Source organism: Monodon monoceros, unplaced genomic scaffold (assembly GCF_005190385.1).
Source record: "Monodon monoceros isolate NGI ecotype Baffin Bay Population unplaced genomic scaffold, NGI_Narwhal_1 Super_Scaffold_20, whole genome shotgun sequence".
In the NCBI taxonomy this organism is placed as follows: Eukaryota; Metazoa; Chordata; class Mammalia; order Artiodactyla; family Monodontidae; genus Monodon; species Monodon monoceros.
Window position 1 is genome coordinate 56,554,891 of NW_021703777.1, and position 20,068 is coordinate 56,574,958.

Below are 20,068 nucleotides of genomic sequence, written 5' to 3' on the forward strand. Positions count from 1 at the left end.
CAAACAGCTGGTTTACCAAAACAAGCCTGTACATAACAAAGTGGGTGGGCATTTCTGGAGATCTGGGAACTAATTGCTACAAGTCTAAAAAGTTACAAAGTAAAGCTATTAATTAAAATCCTAAGTACTCCATGCTGAACACTTTTGTTGAGAAGATATTTATTTTGATGTCATCTACTGGATTGACACCAGGAATCAATGTAATATGGGCTTGATAAAATCAGAACTTCAGGTCAAAGTGAATTTTACTTTTGACTATATTCAGTTTTAACTTTATTTAAAAAAAATGAAAAATACACATAGAAAAAACGTATCATAGTTATTTTTATTAAATATAGGTCATATCTGTTTAATTACTTTGTTGTACTAACTTATTTAATTTTCACATTTATAAAATGTGTGATAATATAGCCTGAAATTTTAAATATTCAATAGAGACTTTTGCTGTATCAGAGGATGGAAAGAAGCATTTAAAAAATATTGTTATAGGTATTCACACTATTAGCACTACTATTAATTAGCATTAAATACTTCTAATTGTCACTTTTAAGTAGTAATAACACATAGGTGCATAATTACTTATTGCATATTAAGTATATTTTTTGATCTGGTAGTGCTGTTTCCTGGTTGGCTCTCTAAAAGGTTGATCACCCTAACTGATGGCCAAATACTCCATGCTCTTAACAATACTGCTAACAGTGGAGAGGACCACAGATCCTTTCCTATATTTCTTTTGAAGACTCAATTGTACTAAGCCCCTTAGAACTAAACAGAGGTAGGGTTCACGGGTGAAAATTTCTTGATTATCCTTTAAATACAATGATTAAATCCAGTGGTTTTGTTAAAACAAAGTTTGCTGGGGATCATTCAGCAAATTTCCTGATTCTCAGACAAAATGGGTAACTTTGTTTAAGATTGTTTTCATTAGAACACATACACACACACACACACACACACACAATTTTTGAAAGTACTTCTTAAAGGGTTAGGTGAAATGGAATGGGATAGAGGAGCTGAAGTATAAATGAAGGGAAACCATAGAAATGCCAGACTTGAATTACTCAGATATGTTTACTATTTTTATTTACTTGTAATTTTTTCTTTTTTTTTTTTCGGTACGCGGGCCTCTCACTGTTGTGGCCTCTCCCGTTGTGGAGCACAGGCCCTGGACGCGCAGGCTCAGCGGCCATGGCTCACGGGCCCAGCCACTCTGCGGCATGTGGGATCTTCGCGGACCAGGGCACGAACCCGCGTCCCCTGCATCGGCAGGCGGACTCTCAACCACTGCGCCACCAGGGAAGCCCCTACTATTAGTATTTAAATATCATTCTACTCATAGAGCCATTTCCTTTGGCATGTAAGGAAAGATAAATTTACCACAATGAGAAAGAAAAGTTTTAAAATAGAGACAAATAGAATTAGGCTTAACAGAGAAAGTAATTTTGCATAACTACATTATAAAAACCAAATAAATAGAAACTACACCAAGCCAAAAACATCTAATAAAATTTGATAGATTCATCCTAACATTGGATGCCTACAGTGTGTCAGGTACTGAATAAAACAGAATGGAAATATAAATATATACACACGTACACACACACGTATATCTCATTTTTACTTCATTATTCATATTCATTTGGTTTTCTTAGCTATACCAAATTCAGGAAAAAGAAAAAGGGGATGATGGTTATTAGGCTTTCTTTTTTCCATTCTCATGAATAAGTTTATTGCATTTTAAACAGAGTAGGGGTCTTCCAAATAATAACCCTGCGGACAAATATCCCACAGGCCTCGAGTCAACAGCTTGAGCTAACATTAAATTTTACAAAATTAACAACTTAAAAGTTCCATGATTGGCTTTTTAAATCAGCAAGTAACCAAACATAGAAGATCTTTAAACCATAATGCTTATGCTGTGGGGATACACAAAGGAAACTGGCAGTCCCCTGAATGGTCTATAACAAGGTAAGAAAAATGATTTAGTTCAGCCATATTTTTGTTCACATGCTTTTAAAATCTTACACACAAGTTGATCTTACTGCCTATCTTAGAAAGCTACAAAACTATTCTGGAAAATCTAGCCTAATTCCTCTAGAGTTCAATAGTTCTCTACCTTTATTACTTTATTTACTAGACACAGTAGAATGAAATAGGCCAGGAAAAAAGAAAAACAATCACAGAAGAGTCTGAATGTTAAAAAAAAAAGGGTAAAATTTTGCAACCCAGAGCAAATAGACTACAGTTAGTAAACATATCAACTAATTCTTACCAAGAACAGTATAAGCAATTAAGGATAGTGTTAGAATATTAGGATGGAGAAAGTTTTCATGCTTGCTTCTTTTGCTTGGCTGGTTGATTATACTTTCTCAAGCATGGGTAAATTGGGTGAGTAGAGACAATATACTAAACAAATTTGACAATTGCATTGTGATAAAAAGAAGCTGTCACTGTGAACAGTGATGCAAAGCACTGGCCTAAATGTCTTTCTTTCAGGTACAGGTAGATGATTATCAGTTATTAGAAACTCAATTAACTATTTGGGTCTTGATAGTTAACTACTCCCAGGATCAAGAGCTCAAAGGTTTTGAGGACAGTTAAGCATATAGTGAATTAAAAAATTATATTTTCGGGCTTCCCTGGTGGCGCAGTGGTTGAGAGTCCACCTGCCGATACAGGGGACGCGGGTTCGTGCCCGGTCCACGAAGATCCCACATGCTGCCGAGTGGCTGGGCCCGTGAGCCATGGCCGCTGAGCCTGCGCGTCTGGAGCCTGTGCTCCACAACGGAAGAGGCCACGGCAGTGAGAGGCCCAAGCAAAAAAAATAAATAAATAAAAATTATATTTTCAGAAAACTTTATAATTCTCAACATGATTTTAATAGATTTTGTTATTCAATCCCCCCAAATAATCCTGAGATAATGTTAGAAATAATTTTATTACTCTCCGTTAACTGATTAATAATGGGAACAGTGAGTCCAAATGATTTGCTAAAGATACAGGCAATTACCTAAAGAACTGGAATCAGGACCCTAAGCCTCCTAACTGTTCTTATTCCAACTTCCCTGCAAATTATAAAATGGGAAAATAAATTATGATGACAATTCCTATTCTGGTTCTGTGGATCAAATGAGATAATGTATGTAGACACTAAAGAAATGACGTTAATTCCTCTATCATTGAACATGCTGGGCCTTTCTGAGAGTTAAGTCCTCACCAGATCTCTACTTTTTGCAATCTCCATAAACTTTATTACTTATATTTCTCACTAGAATTGCAGATGCATCTCCAGCTGCTATTTTTAGCCATGCTTATTTACTGAAGATGATAAAGAACCTGAAAATTGTAAGGGTAAGGATCTAGTGTGCATATGAGAAGATTGCAGGTCTCTTTCTGCTTAAAAATTCTACTACAACTCAGAAATAAAAACAGAAGAAGAGTGTAATTAATACGCTCTTGAATATAAATTTTACTGAAAATATACACTTCAAAACCACAAAAATGCAGCCTTACTTCATGTTACTTCAAGCCTGTTGCTCTCATTTTGCTTAAAGTTATGTCATTTCATCTAGAGCATCTTCTCTGACCTCTCAAGGTCAAGTTAAGGCTTTTCCCCATGTGTTTCTACAGCATTCTCTACCACAACAATAAGACATTTCTTATAAGATACAGATTATGCTGATTACTTATCTGTATTACTAATTAGATCATAAACTTTGCCTGTCACAAAGACAGTATTTAACTATTTGAGAAACAAGTAAAGGGTAGACTTAACAGATTACAATGAAAAAAATTGAGATTAATAAAACAAACTTTCCAGATATGTTTCCACGTGTTCCTCTTAATTACAAAAACTTCAATGTTCCTGTACAATGTAACTTTAACAAAATGATCAAACTTAGTAACTCCAATAAGGGGCTTCCTGATACAATGGGAAGGATACTGCATCTCCTACAGGGTATTTTTGCCAAAAATGTTTAACCTGGATCTAATTATGAGAAAACAATCAGAAAGATTGAGATTGTGAAACATTCCACAGGACAAATGGCCTGGACTCTGGACTCTGCAAAGTCTCATTTTCATGAAAGACAAAAACAGGCAGGGATGCTTCTAAAGAAGAGCAAAGAAATGTCACAACTAAAGGTACTGTGATCTTTGATCAGGCCCTAAGTGGAAATACAATGGCTGTAAAGGACATTATCAGGATAATTAGAAAATCTGTGTATGAATTATACAGTAGATGATAATATTTAGTCAAAGTTAAATTTCTTCTGTGTTTTAATGGTAGAGCATGTTCTTGAAACTTATTTGCTGGAAGAGTTAGGAATTAAATATTATAAAATCAGCAATTTACTTCCAAAGAGTCAAATAATACAGCAAAATATATATGCATGTACATACACAGAAGAGTGACAGTCAAATGCGTCAAAATTTAAATATGAATTCAGAAAAAGGGGTATATGAGTGTTTATTGTAACACTCTTTCAACTTTTCTATAAAAGTTCTATAAAAAGAGTGGAGAAAATAAGTAATAAAACAATTTTTCTTTCCACTCCAGCTACACTGTTCTTGCAGTTCATCAGAATCACAGAATCACCCCTGCTTCAGGTTCTTGTTCTTGTTTCATCTGCCTGGAAGAGTCTTTCCCCAGATGATCTGCAAGACTGATTCTCAGTTCTTTCAGGTCTCTGCTCCTAACACTGAGCTTGAGTCCAGTGGAGGAGGCAGAAAATAAAACAGCAAATAAATAATTTCAGATTTTAATAAATCTAGGAAGAAAACATATCATTATAAAACTGTTTGATGAGAAGGTCCAAGAATAGTTCTTGGTTCTAAGAGGTTGTCAATTTTTTTGATAGAGTTAATATTTAAGATAATATAATAAAATCTTACATTTTTGATCATTTTTGAAACCATTTTGTTTTCATGGAATTTTACATATTTGGAGGGTATTCAACTTGTGAGCTATCTAGTTTTGTTTTCCTCTAAATAAATACATTGTTTAACGTACTATGTAATATTTATGATTTTTAATCTCTACCTTCACCTCAACCCCACTGCACTATAGATGGCAAAATACAAAATGAACATAAAAATTTGGGAATGGAAGTGTACAACCTTTAGCATTATACATTAAACATTTTATTTTTCACTAATAAAATCATTTTTTAAACTCTTAAATTAACTTTTCTTTTGAACTTTAAAAAAGTAAAAATACTCTTTTTGAAAAGCAAGTACTTTTCTTCATATGCAACTGCAGAACCTTACAGTGTATTTTCTTCTAACCTAGAAAAAGTGTAGTTATAAAATATTTGACACACAGAATCCATGGTATGAAGTTAAAAATTTCCAAATTATCATTGTTTTAAATCAATACTAAATTTAAAAAGAAACACAATGATTTTAAATAGCAAAATAATGCCTATACTTGGACTGGGGTAAAGTTGGGGTAGGGGCAATAGGATATACTAAGCTCAAAAGAAAAGAGAGGGAGAAAGAGAGAGATGCAAGCATCTAACTAAGGACAGTGAAGCCTTTTAAAGATAATAAAAATCAATGTCAAGTTGAACTGACAGAAATGAGTAGGGAGACTTTTTTTTATTATCCCCAAAGAATTATAATTTGGGTAGAGGAAAAAGCTATAGGTGATATAAATTGTCAGACCATTTTCTAAAACATTTGTTACTGTGCTCTACAAAACCATAGTAGAAATGTTAATTAGTCAATTAGTTTGAAACTTATGATCCTGCAAACTAAAATACCCCTCCCACAAAGAGTGTTCACAAAGAGAATCACTGGTATGAGAAGAGACAGACATTTGAACTTAATGTATTCAACACTCTACTGAACAACAGACAAATAAACCTGCAGGTGATTCCAATAATGGAAAAGTTTTTAAAATGCCATGCATACTACCACAGTTTGATATAAAATTATATAACTTTCCATAATTATTACTTTTGTATCTAAGAGAGAAGACAACCAAATGTTTCCTTAGACAAGAGAAGTAGAGAAAACTCGAAAGTAGTTAGTCAGCTGTGTTCCTGAAACTGAGCAGGACCCTGTAGGGCTCCTAGGCACAAAATTCTTTCTGTGCCCCCCATTTCTTGTTTGTAGGAAATAGGCTTCATTCAACCTTCATGACATTCCCCTGAGTTCCAAAGGGCAGGTTCAAACAGTTGCTAATCAGGGAAGGAAGGGGATGCAGAGACAAGGGAGAAGCAGTCAAGAAACAATAGTGACGCCTTGGGGCAGGATCCTGGTTCCTCCTCAAGAGATACATATAACAATATCTTTGAGCTCTTCTGTAGAACCCCCCCCCCCCCCCCTCCCCCCGCCAAATGGAGGATGTTAACTACTTGATGAAGCATTCTTCATTGCAGAGAGAAGGTCATAGTTCGATAACCTGCAGAACCACAGAAGCCTATCACAAGACCACCGGACGCCAAATGATTTCTGGACTGAAGGAATGCAGGCCCTGCATGCACACTGATCCTTATCAGCAACACTGCCCCTTGAACCATTACTATAAGACTCCTTACAACCCCACCCCCAGGTGGGGACACACACTTTTGAGGGCATTAGTCCACTGTGGGCCCCTATCCCTGGCAAAAGAATAAAGCTATTCCTTTCTACTTCACCCAAAACAGTCTCCGAAGTTCAACTTGGTGCCGGTGCATTGAGGTCAGGTTTTGGCAACACTGCCACCTTGGGGCATCCCTTTCCTTCTTTTATCTGCTCAAATTGACCTATGAAATTGACCTCAGATTGACCTCAGAGCTATGAAACCTCTCTGAGCACCCCATTCAAAAACCAGCCTGAATACTTCTCTCCATTGATAAAGTATAAATTGACTGAGGCCAGGGACAGGTTTTGCCTTATTTCCCACAGTATTTTGTGGGAGTGGGGTAATCTGAAATTTTAAAAGGGTGGACAGGGAAAGCCTCTTTGAGAAGGTTACACTGGAACAAAGACTTGAAGGAGATGAGAAAGCTGACCTTGTGGCTATCTGGGGGGGGGTGAAGGGTAGGAGAAGGGAAACTTTAAGTCTAACCTGAGCAAGCCTGATGCGTTTGTGGAAAGGCAAGGAAGCCAAGTGAGCAAGGGGAAGAGTAGTGGGAGAGTAGGTCAAGAGTTGCTAAAGGGGTCAGGATTTGGGACTTTGCTTTTATTGAGATAAGAAGTTATTCAGGTTGGATCAAAGGTGTGAAGTACTTGATCTGCATTTTAAAGGGATTACAGTATGGCTTTTTGAGAATAAATCAGAAGAGAGACTCACATTTTAAGAGTATCCCTCTGGCAATTACGCTGAGAATAAATTTAAGAAGGACAAGAAATAAAGCAAGGAGACCAATTAAAGGGCTGTAACAAAACAGCAGAGGAGGGCTTCCCTGGTGGCACAGTGGTTGAAAGTCCGCCTGCTGATGCAGGGGACACGGGTTCGTGCCCCGGTCCGGGAAGATCCCACATGCCGCCGAGCGGCTGGGCCTGAGAGCCATGGCCGCTGAGCCTGCGCGTCCGGAGCCTGTGCTCCGCAACGGGAGAGGCCACAACAGTGAGAGGCCCGCGTACCGCAAAAAAAAAAGAAAAAAAAAAAACAGCAGAGGAGAGAGGATAAGGGCTGGAATCCAGGTAGTAGCAATGAAGATGCTAAATCTGGCAGGATATGCTCATGAGATTGGGTGTGCAGTGTGAGTGAAAAGAAACAAATCAAAGATGGTGTATGGTTTAGGGCTGGAGCACCTGGAAGAACAGAGTAACCATTTACTAAGAAGGAAAGGACAGATGGGAAAACACCAAAAGTGTAGTTCTAGGATTGTGACCCTTATTAGAAATCTAGGTGGATATATCAAGTTAACTGTTGAATCTAGGAGTCTGGAGTTAAGAAATGGAGATAGAAGTCTGGGAATCATGAGATGATGTTTACAGCCATATGGACATATGAGATCAACTACAGAGGAAGAATGGATAGTGCCTAGACTACATCTAGGATTACACTCCGGGCCAGAGCAACAAGAGGCTGTGGAGATGAGGAACGAGTAAAGGAAGCTAAAAAGGACCAGCTGCTGAGGAAGGAAAGCAAGAGAGGATGGTGTACCCAAAGCAAAGAGAAGAAAATCTTCCAAGAATGTGCTTGATACAAATTCTCCACAGGTTACCTTACTAAATTCATCCTACTCATCCTTCACAGAAAGTCACTTTTTTGATAAGCCCTCTCTGACCAGTCCTGCCTTAGATAGACGATCCCCCACTGTGTCCCTAAATCACAGTGTGGGCCTCAATTATAAGACTTATCACATTTATGACTGCAGCTTCACTTCTCTGCCCTTTCTTTCCCCTTAGAAATGCAAGTTCCATGAGGGCCAGAAGCTTCACCAGAATGCTGGAATCTAGTGATATCTCTGGCAAATCAGGAGGAAGTTACATTTATTGACAGCCTACAGTGTAGCAGGCAACATGTCAATACCTTTACTCAGGTGTTTGAAAATTGTTAGTAAAAAAATGAAGGAAGTACTGAATGAATAGCAGAGGTAACACAGATGACAGAAAAGGCAACTCAGTACACAGGTAGAACCCTGGAGTGAAGACCCACGCATTAGGGCACCACAGCTTAATAGCAATAGCAACAAGACTACTCAGGTAACTCTTCTTGCTCTCATCAAGCAAAATTCTCAAATATAATTTTGTTTCCTTTATGGATTTTCCTGTGGAGTTAGGAAGTGATAACTAGCAAGCACAAATATCTGTTCTAACTGGCTGTTGCATATCTCACTGTGCATGAATAAATTAGCATACATTTTTAGACATTAGTCTAATGTAAATTTGGTTGGTTTGTTTCCTTTTGGACTTCCAGGGATGATCATTCTGCTTGTTTTTCGTTTTTCAAGTGCCAAAATCAGGTTGTGTGATCAAGATGGGAATGACCCAGGCAATTGCAAGAGATTGTGATATAAGAAACCCAGGGCATGCTTACTGTATGACTGACTGTCAAAGGAAAATATTGATTTCCATCTATTTTTATCTCTTGTTGACACACAGTAATGGTCACAGTCAAGATTCTTGCGTGGACTGGGTAGAGATTGTTATGCAATGAACTGAGCAAAAAATTATTTTTTGTGGTTGCTTGAAATATGATCCATTTTTCTGTTTGAATTTATTCCATAAACTGAAAAGATAGAATCCTAGAGCCATACGAATACATTCCAGGTTTAAACTTAACATTTGTTAGTGTAGCCAATCTTACTAAGCTTGATCAATGCGTGAAGCTCTGACAAATTATGGTTTGTAGTCCTTTAAAGATCAAACTTGACTGTGTTGACACAGCTAAGGTAATTTATTCCTAAGGTCCTGAGTGGGCTTGGATTTGGTCTCCCTCTAAGATACCTGCATCATCTCTAAGTTCAACAGAGTCAAAGAAAATTTTGGATGAAATTATTGGATAAATGGTATCAGGTGGATAAAACCTTTGCCATGGTTTTCATGTTTTAAAATGTATTGGACAGTGATACTTTCTCTATTTTTATTGACATCAGGAAGATGAGAATTCACAAGTATATAATTTCTTGTTACTAACCCATCTATCAATTTCTATAACCAAGCTAATAATCCCTTTGTATTTTTATGTCTTAAGTATATCCGAAATCTAAATCCTCTTCCTGCCTTCCAAGACAACCAGTCACCTGGCAAGAGACTGATGCAGCCAAGTTAGCCACGTTTCTGATTTTGGAAACAACCTATCACCTAGATTTTTCCTTAGAATAGTGTCTTCTTGAATGGACAGAACGATTACATTATGTTAGAATTTGCCAGGCTCTATGTATTACAAATGCTTTGTGTACTGTGTTTAACAGCTATTTTCCCAAGACTCATTTTGAGAGTATTTAATCCCACGCATGGCTCCTTAGTCTTCAGCCTACCAGATCCCAGCTTTCTAACCCTATCACACTGGCCTTTGGTGCTGGGGTCCTACCTTGCCCTGTTCATGAGGATATGGTTTGATATTTACTCACACAAAATAAAAGCAGGGAAGAACACGGGAAGTTTTCTTAGCAAAATTTTATTTTATAAGCAAATTTCAATCTTATGAACTATATTGATAATAGAAAAAAAAGGGTTCTTTGACTCATCAATAGGATATGGGTTGAACAACAGAGAGTTCTTGAATAGAATTACTGTGAAAGTAGAAACACACTCAAGTTGGACATGGAGTTAGGACTTTTTACAGTTAATGTCTTAACTGTATGCTAAGCCATTTTTATTTTATGGTATGTATCTTACCTTAACTTCCACATGTGCCATCAGTACTGCAAAATTGGTTAGGTGGTTACAAGAGCATGTAGTATGTGTCTTATTTGTTGTCAGGAGCCGACAGCCTTGGGTTGACCAATAACCTGTCATTGTGCGCTTGGAATAGCTCCAAAATGAACAGTTAGGATTGAAGTTTTCCTCAGACTGCTACAGGAAAAAAACATCAACAAAGCCAATAACTACTTTTTGATCATGTAAGTTAGGTAGGCATTTTTTTTACATCTAACACAACTTCACACTATGTTTCAATTTTTGTGGAGAGGTCTACCAGAGTTTTCATATTAAGTGGGGCTTATCAATTCTAAGCAAAATTGAATATATGTTATTTATTCCCCCTGATTAGAGGTGAATTCATTTTTCAAAAGTAATATTGAAGGAATACTAGTATCATTGTCTCAGAATCACATCAATTAATTTATACTGCAAAGCAAAGAATTGCTCTATACAATGAACTTCTGATAGCATGGTTTTAAAAAATCTTTGTCCAATTTACAATACAATCCTTGCATATACATAAAAATATATCTACACACAAAGACATAACTACTTGTAACATCAGTTGAGCTATGCTGAGTTCCACTGAACATATTGCTAGCTCTTTTTAATTATAGAGAAGCATTTATAAATCCATCTATGAATGTTGTTACCTTAAATATATACATATACAAGAATTATTTTCCTCCCTCATTTTGGAAAAAAAATCACTAATCAGTTTATAGACAATGAATTGCTATATGTCAAAAAATAGGGAAAAAGAAAAAGGAAATTAAGACACTTCATGCTCTTGTTATAACAAATATAGATAATGTGAACAAAAAACTTCACATGCCATTTTTTTTACCTTGATGTGTTTAACAGTGAACACCACAGGATCAGCCAAATAAACCTTATTACTGAATTCTTTGTTTATTGCTGCTGTAATAACTGGGGAATTGACGATAACAGAATGATTGGTGGACATAGCCTCTGTTCCCAACTTCATGCTGGCATTCTCCGTGGACAAATAAGGACCCAAGTTGTTATACAGGACAAAGGCCACTCTGATCTCTCCTAAAATAAGTACATATAAATTGGGAAGAAACTGATTAGCTTGTACATCCCACTTAAATTAGAGAGTTCTAATTAGATTGTAATCAAATCTGTATAATATATATATTCACAACAAAATTCAAATATTCATTTCAACCAAAGTGCCAAGTCATTAATGAGGAAAGTCAAATGATACTGAAACAACTATGTATCAGTATTTAAAAAAAATATGAACCTCAATCCCTAACTTATTCCATACTCAGAACTTAATTCAAGATGGATCACAGTCCTAAATATAGAAATCAGAACCAGAGAGCCTCTGGAACAAAATATAGGATACCTTTGTGATCTTGGGAAGGCAAAGATGCCTTGGATAGGACTCAAAAAACACTAACCATAAAATAAAAAATGGTAAACTAAACTTTATCAAAATTGAAACTTTGTGCCTATCAAAATACAGCATTAAGAAAATGAATAGGCAAGCCACAAACTAGGAAATATATACACACATATGACTCAAATATATAAAGCATTTCTGCTACTCAACAGTAAAATTATAAATAACATACTAAAATGGAAAAAGACATAAAAACACACTTTAAAAATAGATATATAAAAAGCTAAATGGGACTTCCCTGGTGGCACATTGGTTAAGAATCTGCCTGCCAATGCAGGGGACATGGGTTCGAGCCCTGGTCTGGGAAGATCCCACATGCTGTGGAGCAACTAAGCCTGTGCGCCACAACTACTGAGCCCGTGTGCCACAACTAATGAAGCCTGCACACCTAGAGCCCATGCTCTGCAACAAGAGAAGCCACTGCAATGAGAAGCCCGCATGCTGCAATGAAGAGTAGTCCCTGCTAGCCACAACTAGAGAAAGCCCATGTGCAGCAACAAAGACCCCACACAGCCAAAAATAAGGATATAAATAAATAAATTTTTAAATAAGCTAATAGACACATAAAAATTAACATCATTAGTAATTAGGGAAATAAAAATTAAAATCATATTGAGATACCATTTCATACCCACTAGGATCTCTGAAATCCACACTATAAAATACTAGCCACACTAATGTTAGTAAAAATGTGGAACAAATGAAATTCTGCATATTACTAGTGAGAGTGTAATATGGTTCAACTACTTGGAAAAATGTCTGGCAATTTCTTACAAAGTTAAACATATATCTACCCTTCCTAGATACATGAAAATATGTATCCACAAAGAAAAAATGTTGTATAAGAATGTTTATAACATCCTTATCCAAAACAGCTCCAAACTAGACACAACTCAAAAATCTATCAATAGGAGAGTAAATAAATTACGCCTTATTAAAATAATAGAGTTACTATACATCAATAAAGAACAAACTAATGATAGATGGAGCATCATGACTGAATCACAAAAATATTATACTGAGATAAAGAATACAGACAGAAAGAGTACATACTGTATGATTCCAGTTACATGAAGTCTAAGAACAGGTAAAATTTGTCTTTAGAAATAGTAATGAGAAGAAAGTAGTTCATCAGGTGGGGAGATGGGGTGAGAAGAGTGAAAAGAGGTATCAGGACATTTTCTGGGTAATACATGAGATTTTCATCTTGGTTTATGTGGTGTCACAGAAGAATGTACAACTATCACATTCACCAAGCTAAACACAAGATATGCACATTTAATTTTATGCAAATTACAACCAAAACAAAACAAAGATTCAAAATCTTTACCTGTGGTTGCCAAGGGGGAGATGGTGTGAGGGAGGGATGGATTGGGAGTTTGGGATTAGCAGATGCAAACTATTATATATAGAATGGGTAAACAAGGTCCTACTGTAGAGCCCAGGGAACTATATTCAATATCCTGTGATAAACCATAATGGAAAAGAATATAAAAAGAATGTATATTATGTATAACTGAATCACTTTGCTGTACAGCAGAAATTAACACAGTACTGTAAATCAACTATACTTCAATAAAATAAATTTTTTAAAAATCTTTGTCTTAAACTTCAATTATCATGCTCTTTTAAGATCACTATCTCCATACCTCCTTCTACCTTATTTTTTTTTCCCTTACGGCGATCTTTTACAAGTAATCCTCTGTAAAGTTAACCTTCTTTTAGGATGTTTTTAAAATTTTGTGTCATTTCCTTTCCTAAAATAAGTCAAGCCCTATGTTTTACTTCCAGTATAAATTCATTTTGGTGGATCCCCAAGAGACAGGAACTGCACTGACCACTGTGGTAACTAAGACGAGGAAGCCCCAGTCCTTATCCCTGAATCTTAGAGTCAAGTGGGAATAAAGACAATAAATTTTTTTTTCTCCATTTTTTTGAGGAGGAAGGGAGCTGTCTTGCTCTTGCTCTCATGGAGATCATCTCCTAGAGAAAGAGTCAGACAATAAGCAGGCAACTTAAAAATAATAATAATAAATAATAATATAATTTCATATAATGGTAAGTAAAAATGCTATGAAGAAGCACTGGCAGAAAATGGCTAATGGGAAAATAGTGATTGGGAAAGAGTAGTCCACCTTCGAGGAGATAGGAAAAGCTTTCCTGAAGGGTTAAGATTTATAATGAGCAGTGAATGACAGAGAAGTTTCTATAAAAAGAAATATAAAATATGCATTCCAGAAGCAAGAAAATGCAAACATCTGATGAAGGAACACTCTTGGTGTGTTTGAGGAATAGAATCAAGACTGAATTAGGGAACCCTGTGCACTGTAGATAAAAATATAATTGATATAGCCACTATGGAAAATAGTATGGAGAGTCCTCAAAAAATTAAAAATAGAACTGCCATATGATCAGCAATTCTACTACTGCATAGTTATCTGAAGCAAACAGAAACACTGACTTGAAAAAACCTATGCACCCTCATTTTCATTGCAGAATTATTTATAATAGCCAAGACATGTGAACAACCTAAATGTCTACTGATGGATGAATGGATAAAGAAAATGTTATATATATAATTAAACACAGAGATATAAAATGGGGAATGGAATATTATTCAGCCATAAAAGGGAAATTTTGCCATTTGCTATAACCTGGATGGACCCTGAGGGCATTATGCTAAGTGAAATAAGTCAGATAAAGATAAATATCTCACTTACATGTGGAATCTTACAAACAAACAAAAAAATAAAGAAAACAGACTGCTAGTTGCTAGAGGTGAGGAGTGGGAATAGGCAAAATGGGTGAAGAAGGTAAAATGTAAAAACTTCCATTTATAAAATAAATAAGTCATGGGGAGGTAATGTGTGGCATGGTGACTACAGTTAATATTGGGTTGGTCAAAAAGTTCGTTTGGGGTTTTCTATAACATCTTACGGAAAACCTCGAACGAACTTTTTGGCCAACCCAATAATACTGTGTTGTCTATTATGAAAGTTGATATGAGAGTACATCTTAGGGCTTCCCTGGTGGCGCAGTGGTTGAGAGTCCGCCTGCTGATGCAGGGGACGCGGGTTCGTGCCCCGGTCCGGGAAGATCCCACATGCCGCGGAGCGGCTGGGCCCGTGAGCCATGGCCGCTGAGCCTGTGCGTCCGGAGCCTGTGCTCCGCAGCGGGAGAGGCCACAACAGTGAGAGGCCCACGTACCGCAAAAAAAAAAAAAAAAAAAACAGACGTGAGGTGGAGCAGCTGAGGCAGGAAGGAAGTGGGCTGGGGAGCATGTGGTAGGCCTGTTAAGTCACTTGATTTCATTCTAAGCATAACTGGAGGTGAACTGGTCAGACTCATGTCTCAGGAAGAACACTTTGTCAACAGGACATACTGTTGTGGGGCAAGAGTCAAAGAAGGGAAACCAGTCAGGAAGCTAATGCAGGAATCTGATTTCGTGTTATAGAAAATCTTATTGCACACTCATGTGTATAAAATTGATGACTAATAAGGACCTGCTATATAAAAAAAATAAATTAAATAAAATTCAAAATTTTAAATAAATAAATAAATAAAAGAGTAAAAAAAAAAAGGAAAATCTTACTGCTGCCTCAAAATTCACAGTCAATTTAGCAACATAGTACTATTTATAAATTCAGTCTTATAAGATTTCCAACACTTATTAAGAATTTTGTTCTGCTGGTAACAAACATAATTTGTTTTTCTTGATATTATTTAACAGTCTCTTCTTTTTTCAAAACTATTTACCTTGTAATATGAAAAATCAGCTTCCAGTTGGTTGCTACAACCTGAAGTCATCTTCCTATCGCCTAGCAGGTTAAAGGATCTCACTTCCTTAGCAAAGAATATGTTTAAAAAATTTTAGGGACTTCCCTAAAGTGGCACGGTGGTTAAGAATCTGCCTGCCAATGCAGGGGACAAGGGTTCGAGCCCTGGTCTGGGAAGTTCCCACATGCCGCGGAACAACTAAGCCCGTGAGCCACAACTACTGAGCCTGCAAGCCACGACTACTGAAACCTGCACGCCTAGAACCTGTGCTCCGCAACAAGAGAAGCCACTGCAATGAGAAGCCTGTGCACCGCAATGAAGAGTAGCCTCCCTTCACCGCAACTAGAAAAAGCCCGTGTGCGGAAATGAAGTCCCAGTGCAGTCAAAATATAAATAAAGAAAATTAAAAAAAAATTAATATTAGTGAGGCTTCAGACATACTTTCTCTGTGGGATTATTTATTTACTTAATTTTAATTATATTCAATGAATAAAACCTAGTACTAAATCAATTGATATCTACCAGTTCCATTCCCCAAAAGCATCTCCTTACAGTTATATTTTTTATATGCTTTGCAAAGGAAAAGCATAGAAACACCCTCAAAAAGAAGTTAATAAAGAAAAAACACATATAATTTTAAAATTACAAGTAAAATTTCCATTTGAAATTTTAGAAACAAAATCTGTCAACTTGGTGAGAGTTACTCCTTTTAAGGAAAAAAGTCAGAACATCTGGATTTTGTTGTTTATTAATTTCCCTTACATTCAAGTTTCTGATAGTTTTCTACAACTGAAAATTAACAACAATTTCCAAATCTAATTGAGAATTTTGTAGAGCAAATATCATTGCAATATTGTTGGTGCAGGAGCTAAGAAAGAGGAGGAAGAGGAGGTGAAGAAAGAGAACAGTGTAGTGAGAGGAGAGGAGAGCTTTTAGATAGCAGATCTAAAATTTGAAGCCAAGATGCAATGAATTAATGACAAGTTCAATTCCATCAAACTTAATAAATAAATTCTAACCTACCATTTCGGCCATTTTGTTTTAGAGTATTTGCAGAGAGCTGGATAGTGCTTCCATGACCCATGTTTTCTGGAAACTTTAGGTCTTCTAAGTTTCCTTCAGTGCTCAGCCTTGCAACCTCCAATTCTATTAATGGCAAAGACATATCAGTGGTCGCTGAGAAACATGACAAATTTAAGATAATCTAATTATTGAAATATTTCTGAAATCAAAACACTGGAATTAATGTTCTGTCTGCCATACTTTATAGTACTTCAGTCTTCTATTTAGAAGTTTTTTTAGTGTTTTAATTTTTTTCAAAATAAAGCAAACTAAAGCTATTAAAATCAGGTAGATAAGAATACAAGGATATCAATTATAAAGTCTAGACTTTAAAACTCAAGCTCAAATCCTTACAATTTGTCATTGACCATAAGCTTACTTTCAAAATGTTATCTTTATTTTATGAATTAAGTGAAAATCCTTTTATAATCTAGAGCTGTACTATTATGTCAATATTGACTTATCTTTAAATTTAATAAGTTTGAAATAGCTTTATCAAATGTTCTGAAATAAAACTGTCAGCTACATCCTTAGACACATTAAAAATCGATTTATACTCTTTATGAGCCAATAACACAATTATCAAAAATTGTTTTATCACCATCATGTAAATGACTGGCTTCTTTATAGTTTATAATTCAGAGACATTCTTATTATAACTGATGTGATCCATACGGATAAAATTTTAAATACTGAAAAATACTGAAAAATACTGAAAATTTTAAATACTGAAAAATACTGAAAAAAAAAATACACGGACCTCATTGTAAGTGATCTCAGGCTAATATATTCAATATTGGAATGTCCTTAGGAGGATACATACATGATTATGAGGATACTTCTAAGCTAATGATAGGTGATACCCTCCTAATTATAGAAAAAGGATAACTTATCTCCACTGAAATAAAGTATCACTCATGATATCTCGTCCGCTATCGATGATACTTTTTTCTTTTCTCTCTTCTGCTGAACAAGATGATAGCTTTTTCTTGTCCCTCTCTGGCCCTTCTGTAGAACAAAGGCCACTTACGAATATTGTCTGTGTTCTCCCTGACGATGTCAGTCTTCAAAAGGTTATCAGCCAGCACAAAAGCACTTTCCTCCACAGTGTCAAGCAACATGGTGGCTGCACGTAGTTGATCACTTGTAGTCAGGTCTCTCCAGGCATTCAAGGCTTGTGGCTGGAGGAGGTTGTTAACTGTCTCGACCATTGCCTACGAAAGGATGAACAGAATGACTGAGGTCTCTAGTGAACCCACAGGGCTGTCAGAAATCCAGGCATACATGTTGCCCAGCAAGTAAGGATCAGTGATGTGCATGAGTTCAGTATTGTCCCAGCCTCCCCTGTGACATGCTGCAGTGGAAGCATTCATTATTTTGCTCTGTAAGACCCTAGCTGAGATTTTGCAAGGCAACAGGAAAAGCTGATTTTGTTCTGAAGGACAACAAATAGATCCATGGTTGCTTCTTAAAATCAATAGCAAAGGCTTCAATAAGACTATAATTACATAGTTAAATTATTTGGTTGGTGAACTGTTGGCAAGTAATTTAAACTAATACTTTTATCACATCACCACAAAAAAAATGATTTTCTCTATACATCACCATAAAACTAGATGCTAAACATAACAGAAATCAAAAGGATGACTATAGACAGGACAATACAAGAATCTGTCGCCTATAGGTTGAAGGACTTTGAGCAAACCAATTTTTTTTCTTAGTCAGCTAGTAAAATGTCAGGATAGGGAAAATATCAAAGCATACATACTCCCAGGGGCTTTGGATGTGTTACATGTGGAGAGAAACCTTCGTGCTGTTTATTACTAGGAAGGGGAATAAACAGTTGGAACTTGCTACCTATGGCCCTCAGGTGTTTTTCCTTACAAAAAAAACAGCAGTAGGTACACTCACACATAGAGATAAGGCACCACGTTTCTCTTTGCTTCATCCAAAAGAATCATCTTTCTAGTTACAATTTATATATTTCCTGTGGTTAGCTCAATACTCCAGGTTACAAGAAAAGACAGTTCTTCCAGTAAGGTCTTCTTAAGGTTTCACTCAAACAGAGAATTGCAAAACAGAAAAATACAACACTGGCAGTTTGAAAGTGATCATCCTTGAACCTGTTGATTATCAAATATGCATCTAATCTGGAAATGAAGTTGAATAAACAGCCAACACAGGCAATTTCCAGGCAGCACATAGGTGTTTAGAAACAGGACTCACATTATTGACACTGTTGGCAGAGGGACAGGGAAAGACTGGAGAAATATCCATTACAGCTGCAGTGTTTTCTTCTGGCTGGTGTTTTCATAGTAACTAAGTAACAACTGTTAAAAATTCAGCTTCATAATGAAACACCTTGGCTGCCAATTAACACCAGCTTCAAAAACTAATTTGCCTTTTGATAAAAATTGTTTTTCTTGATATTTTTCCCAGCTATTCCAAGTTCTGGCCAAAAATCATCATCACTGGACTTTTATGTAAAATAGTTCTACTTGCAACTTGAGTATTTTGCATCATTTAAAAAAAAACCTCTCGAGTTTAATGACTGGTTATTTTCACATAGTATGCTTAGCTCTGTCACTTGTTCTGGGTTTAAAGCATGACCTAGAAGCCAGACAAAAGCATTTCTGGATCACAACAATCTGATCTGCTTTTCAGGAAGTTTTCTATGGGGTGATGCCAACAGGATATGCCAAAAAAAGAAGGTGCCAGATAGAAATCAAACAAAAAGAAGTTTAGGTATTTTCTGACGCCAAACAGAGGACACTGACCTCTTGAGTGTAAGGAAATATTCTTTCTGGGATTAGATGATCCTCTGAATTCATTAGAAATGCTCTGAAAACCCCATATGAAACAGAAATTATGCCTGTGCTTTATGGAGCAGCCATTTTAACGTTAGTGAATAATCTTACATTGATTAATTTAAACCTTACCTCAGGGAAGAATTTTTGGGAATAATGCAATGTTTCTGTTCTGCTCTTTATTGCTTTTAATGTTTTAAATTATACAAAGGCAAAAGGAGGAAAGAAAGAAAAGAAAAAAGAAAAAGAAGCAACTATGGTCAACTCTGGGAATGTTCTAAATAGAAAACTGTTTACAACAGACTGCTTTAGCTAAAATACTGTCTTTAAATTGACAGCAAATAAATCAAACACACCCCATTATCTTAGTTTTGCAACTGAAAATGTATAAGGTGCAATATTTTTTCATAGTTATACATTTTGTATACATTTCAACAACTGCATCTCAAATAAAATATAGTCTTTAGAGAAGTTTTCTATTAAAGGCCAAAGGATTTCCAAGTTCATCGCAGAAACGACAGACTTAAAATATGGCCCTAAAACCTGGGTGGGTTAAGACACAAATCTAATATTTATTTATTCTTAAAACAGCACCTGTTATGATTGCCCAAGTATAACTGAAAGGAAATGTCAACACAAGAATTGAGAGAGAGAATTCTCTAGTGCTAAAATCAGTGTAGGATTTGGA

At 36.1% G+C, this 20,068-nt stretch overlaps 1 protein-coding gene across 4 annotated transcripts in view; it reads right to left on the reverse strand.

The window, feature by feature from the left end:
* The window catches only part of ADGRL3 (adhesion G protein-coupled receptor L3), an 865,234-nt gene that overhangs the window by 113,238 nt on the left and 731,928 nt on the right, over positions 1 to 20,068 (reverse strand). For all 4 annotated transcript variants that reach the window (XM_029235469.1, XM_029235470.1, XM_029235468.1 and 1 more), the window contains 4 exons: positions 17,604 to 17,787; positions 16,535 to 16,657; positions 11,150 to 11,358; positions 10,279 to 10,455 (listed from right to left, as the gene is read on the reverse strand). In XM_029235469.1, the coding sequence (XP_029091302.1) occupies positions 10,279 to 10,455; positions 11,150 to 11,358; positions 16,535 to 16,657; positions 17,604 to 17,787 (693 nt within the window). The remainder of the gene's footprint in view (positions 1 to 10,278; positions 10,456 to 11,149; positions 11,359 to 16,534; positions 16,658 to 17,603; positions 17,788 to 20,068) is intronic.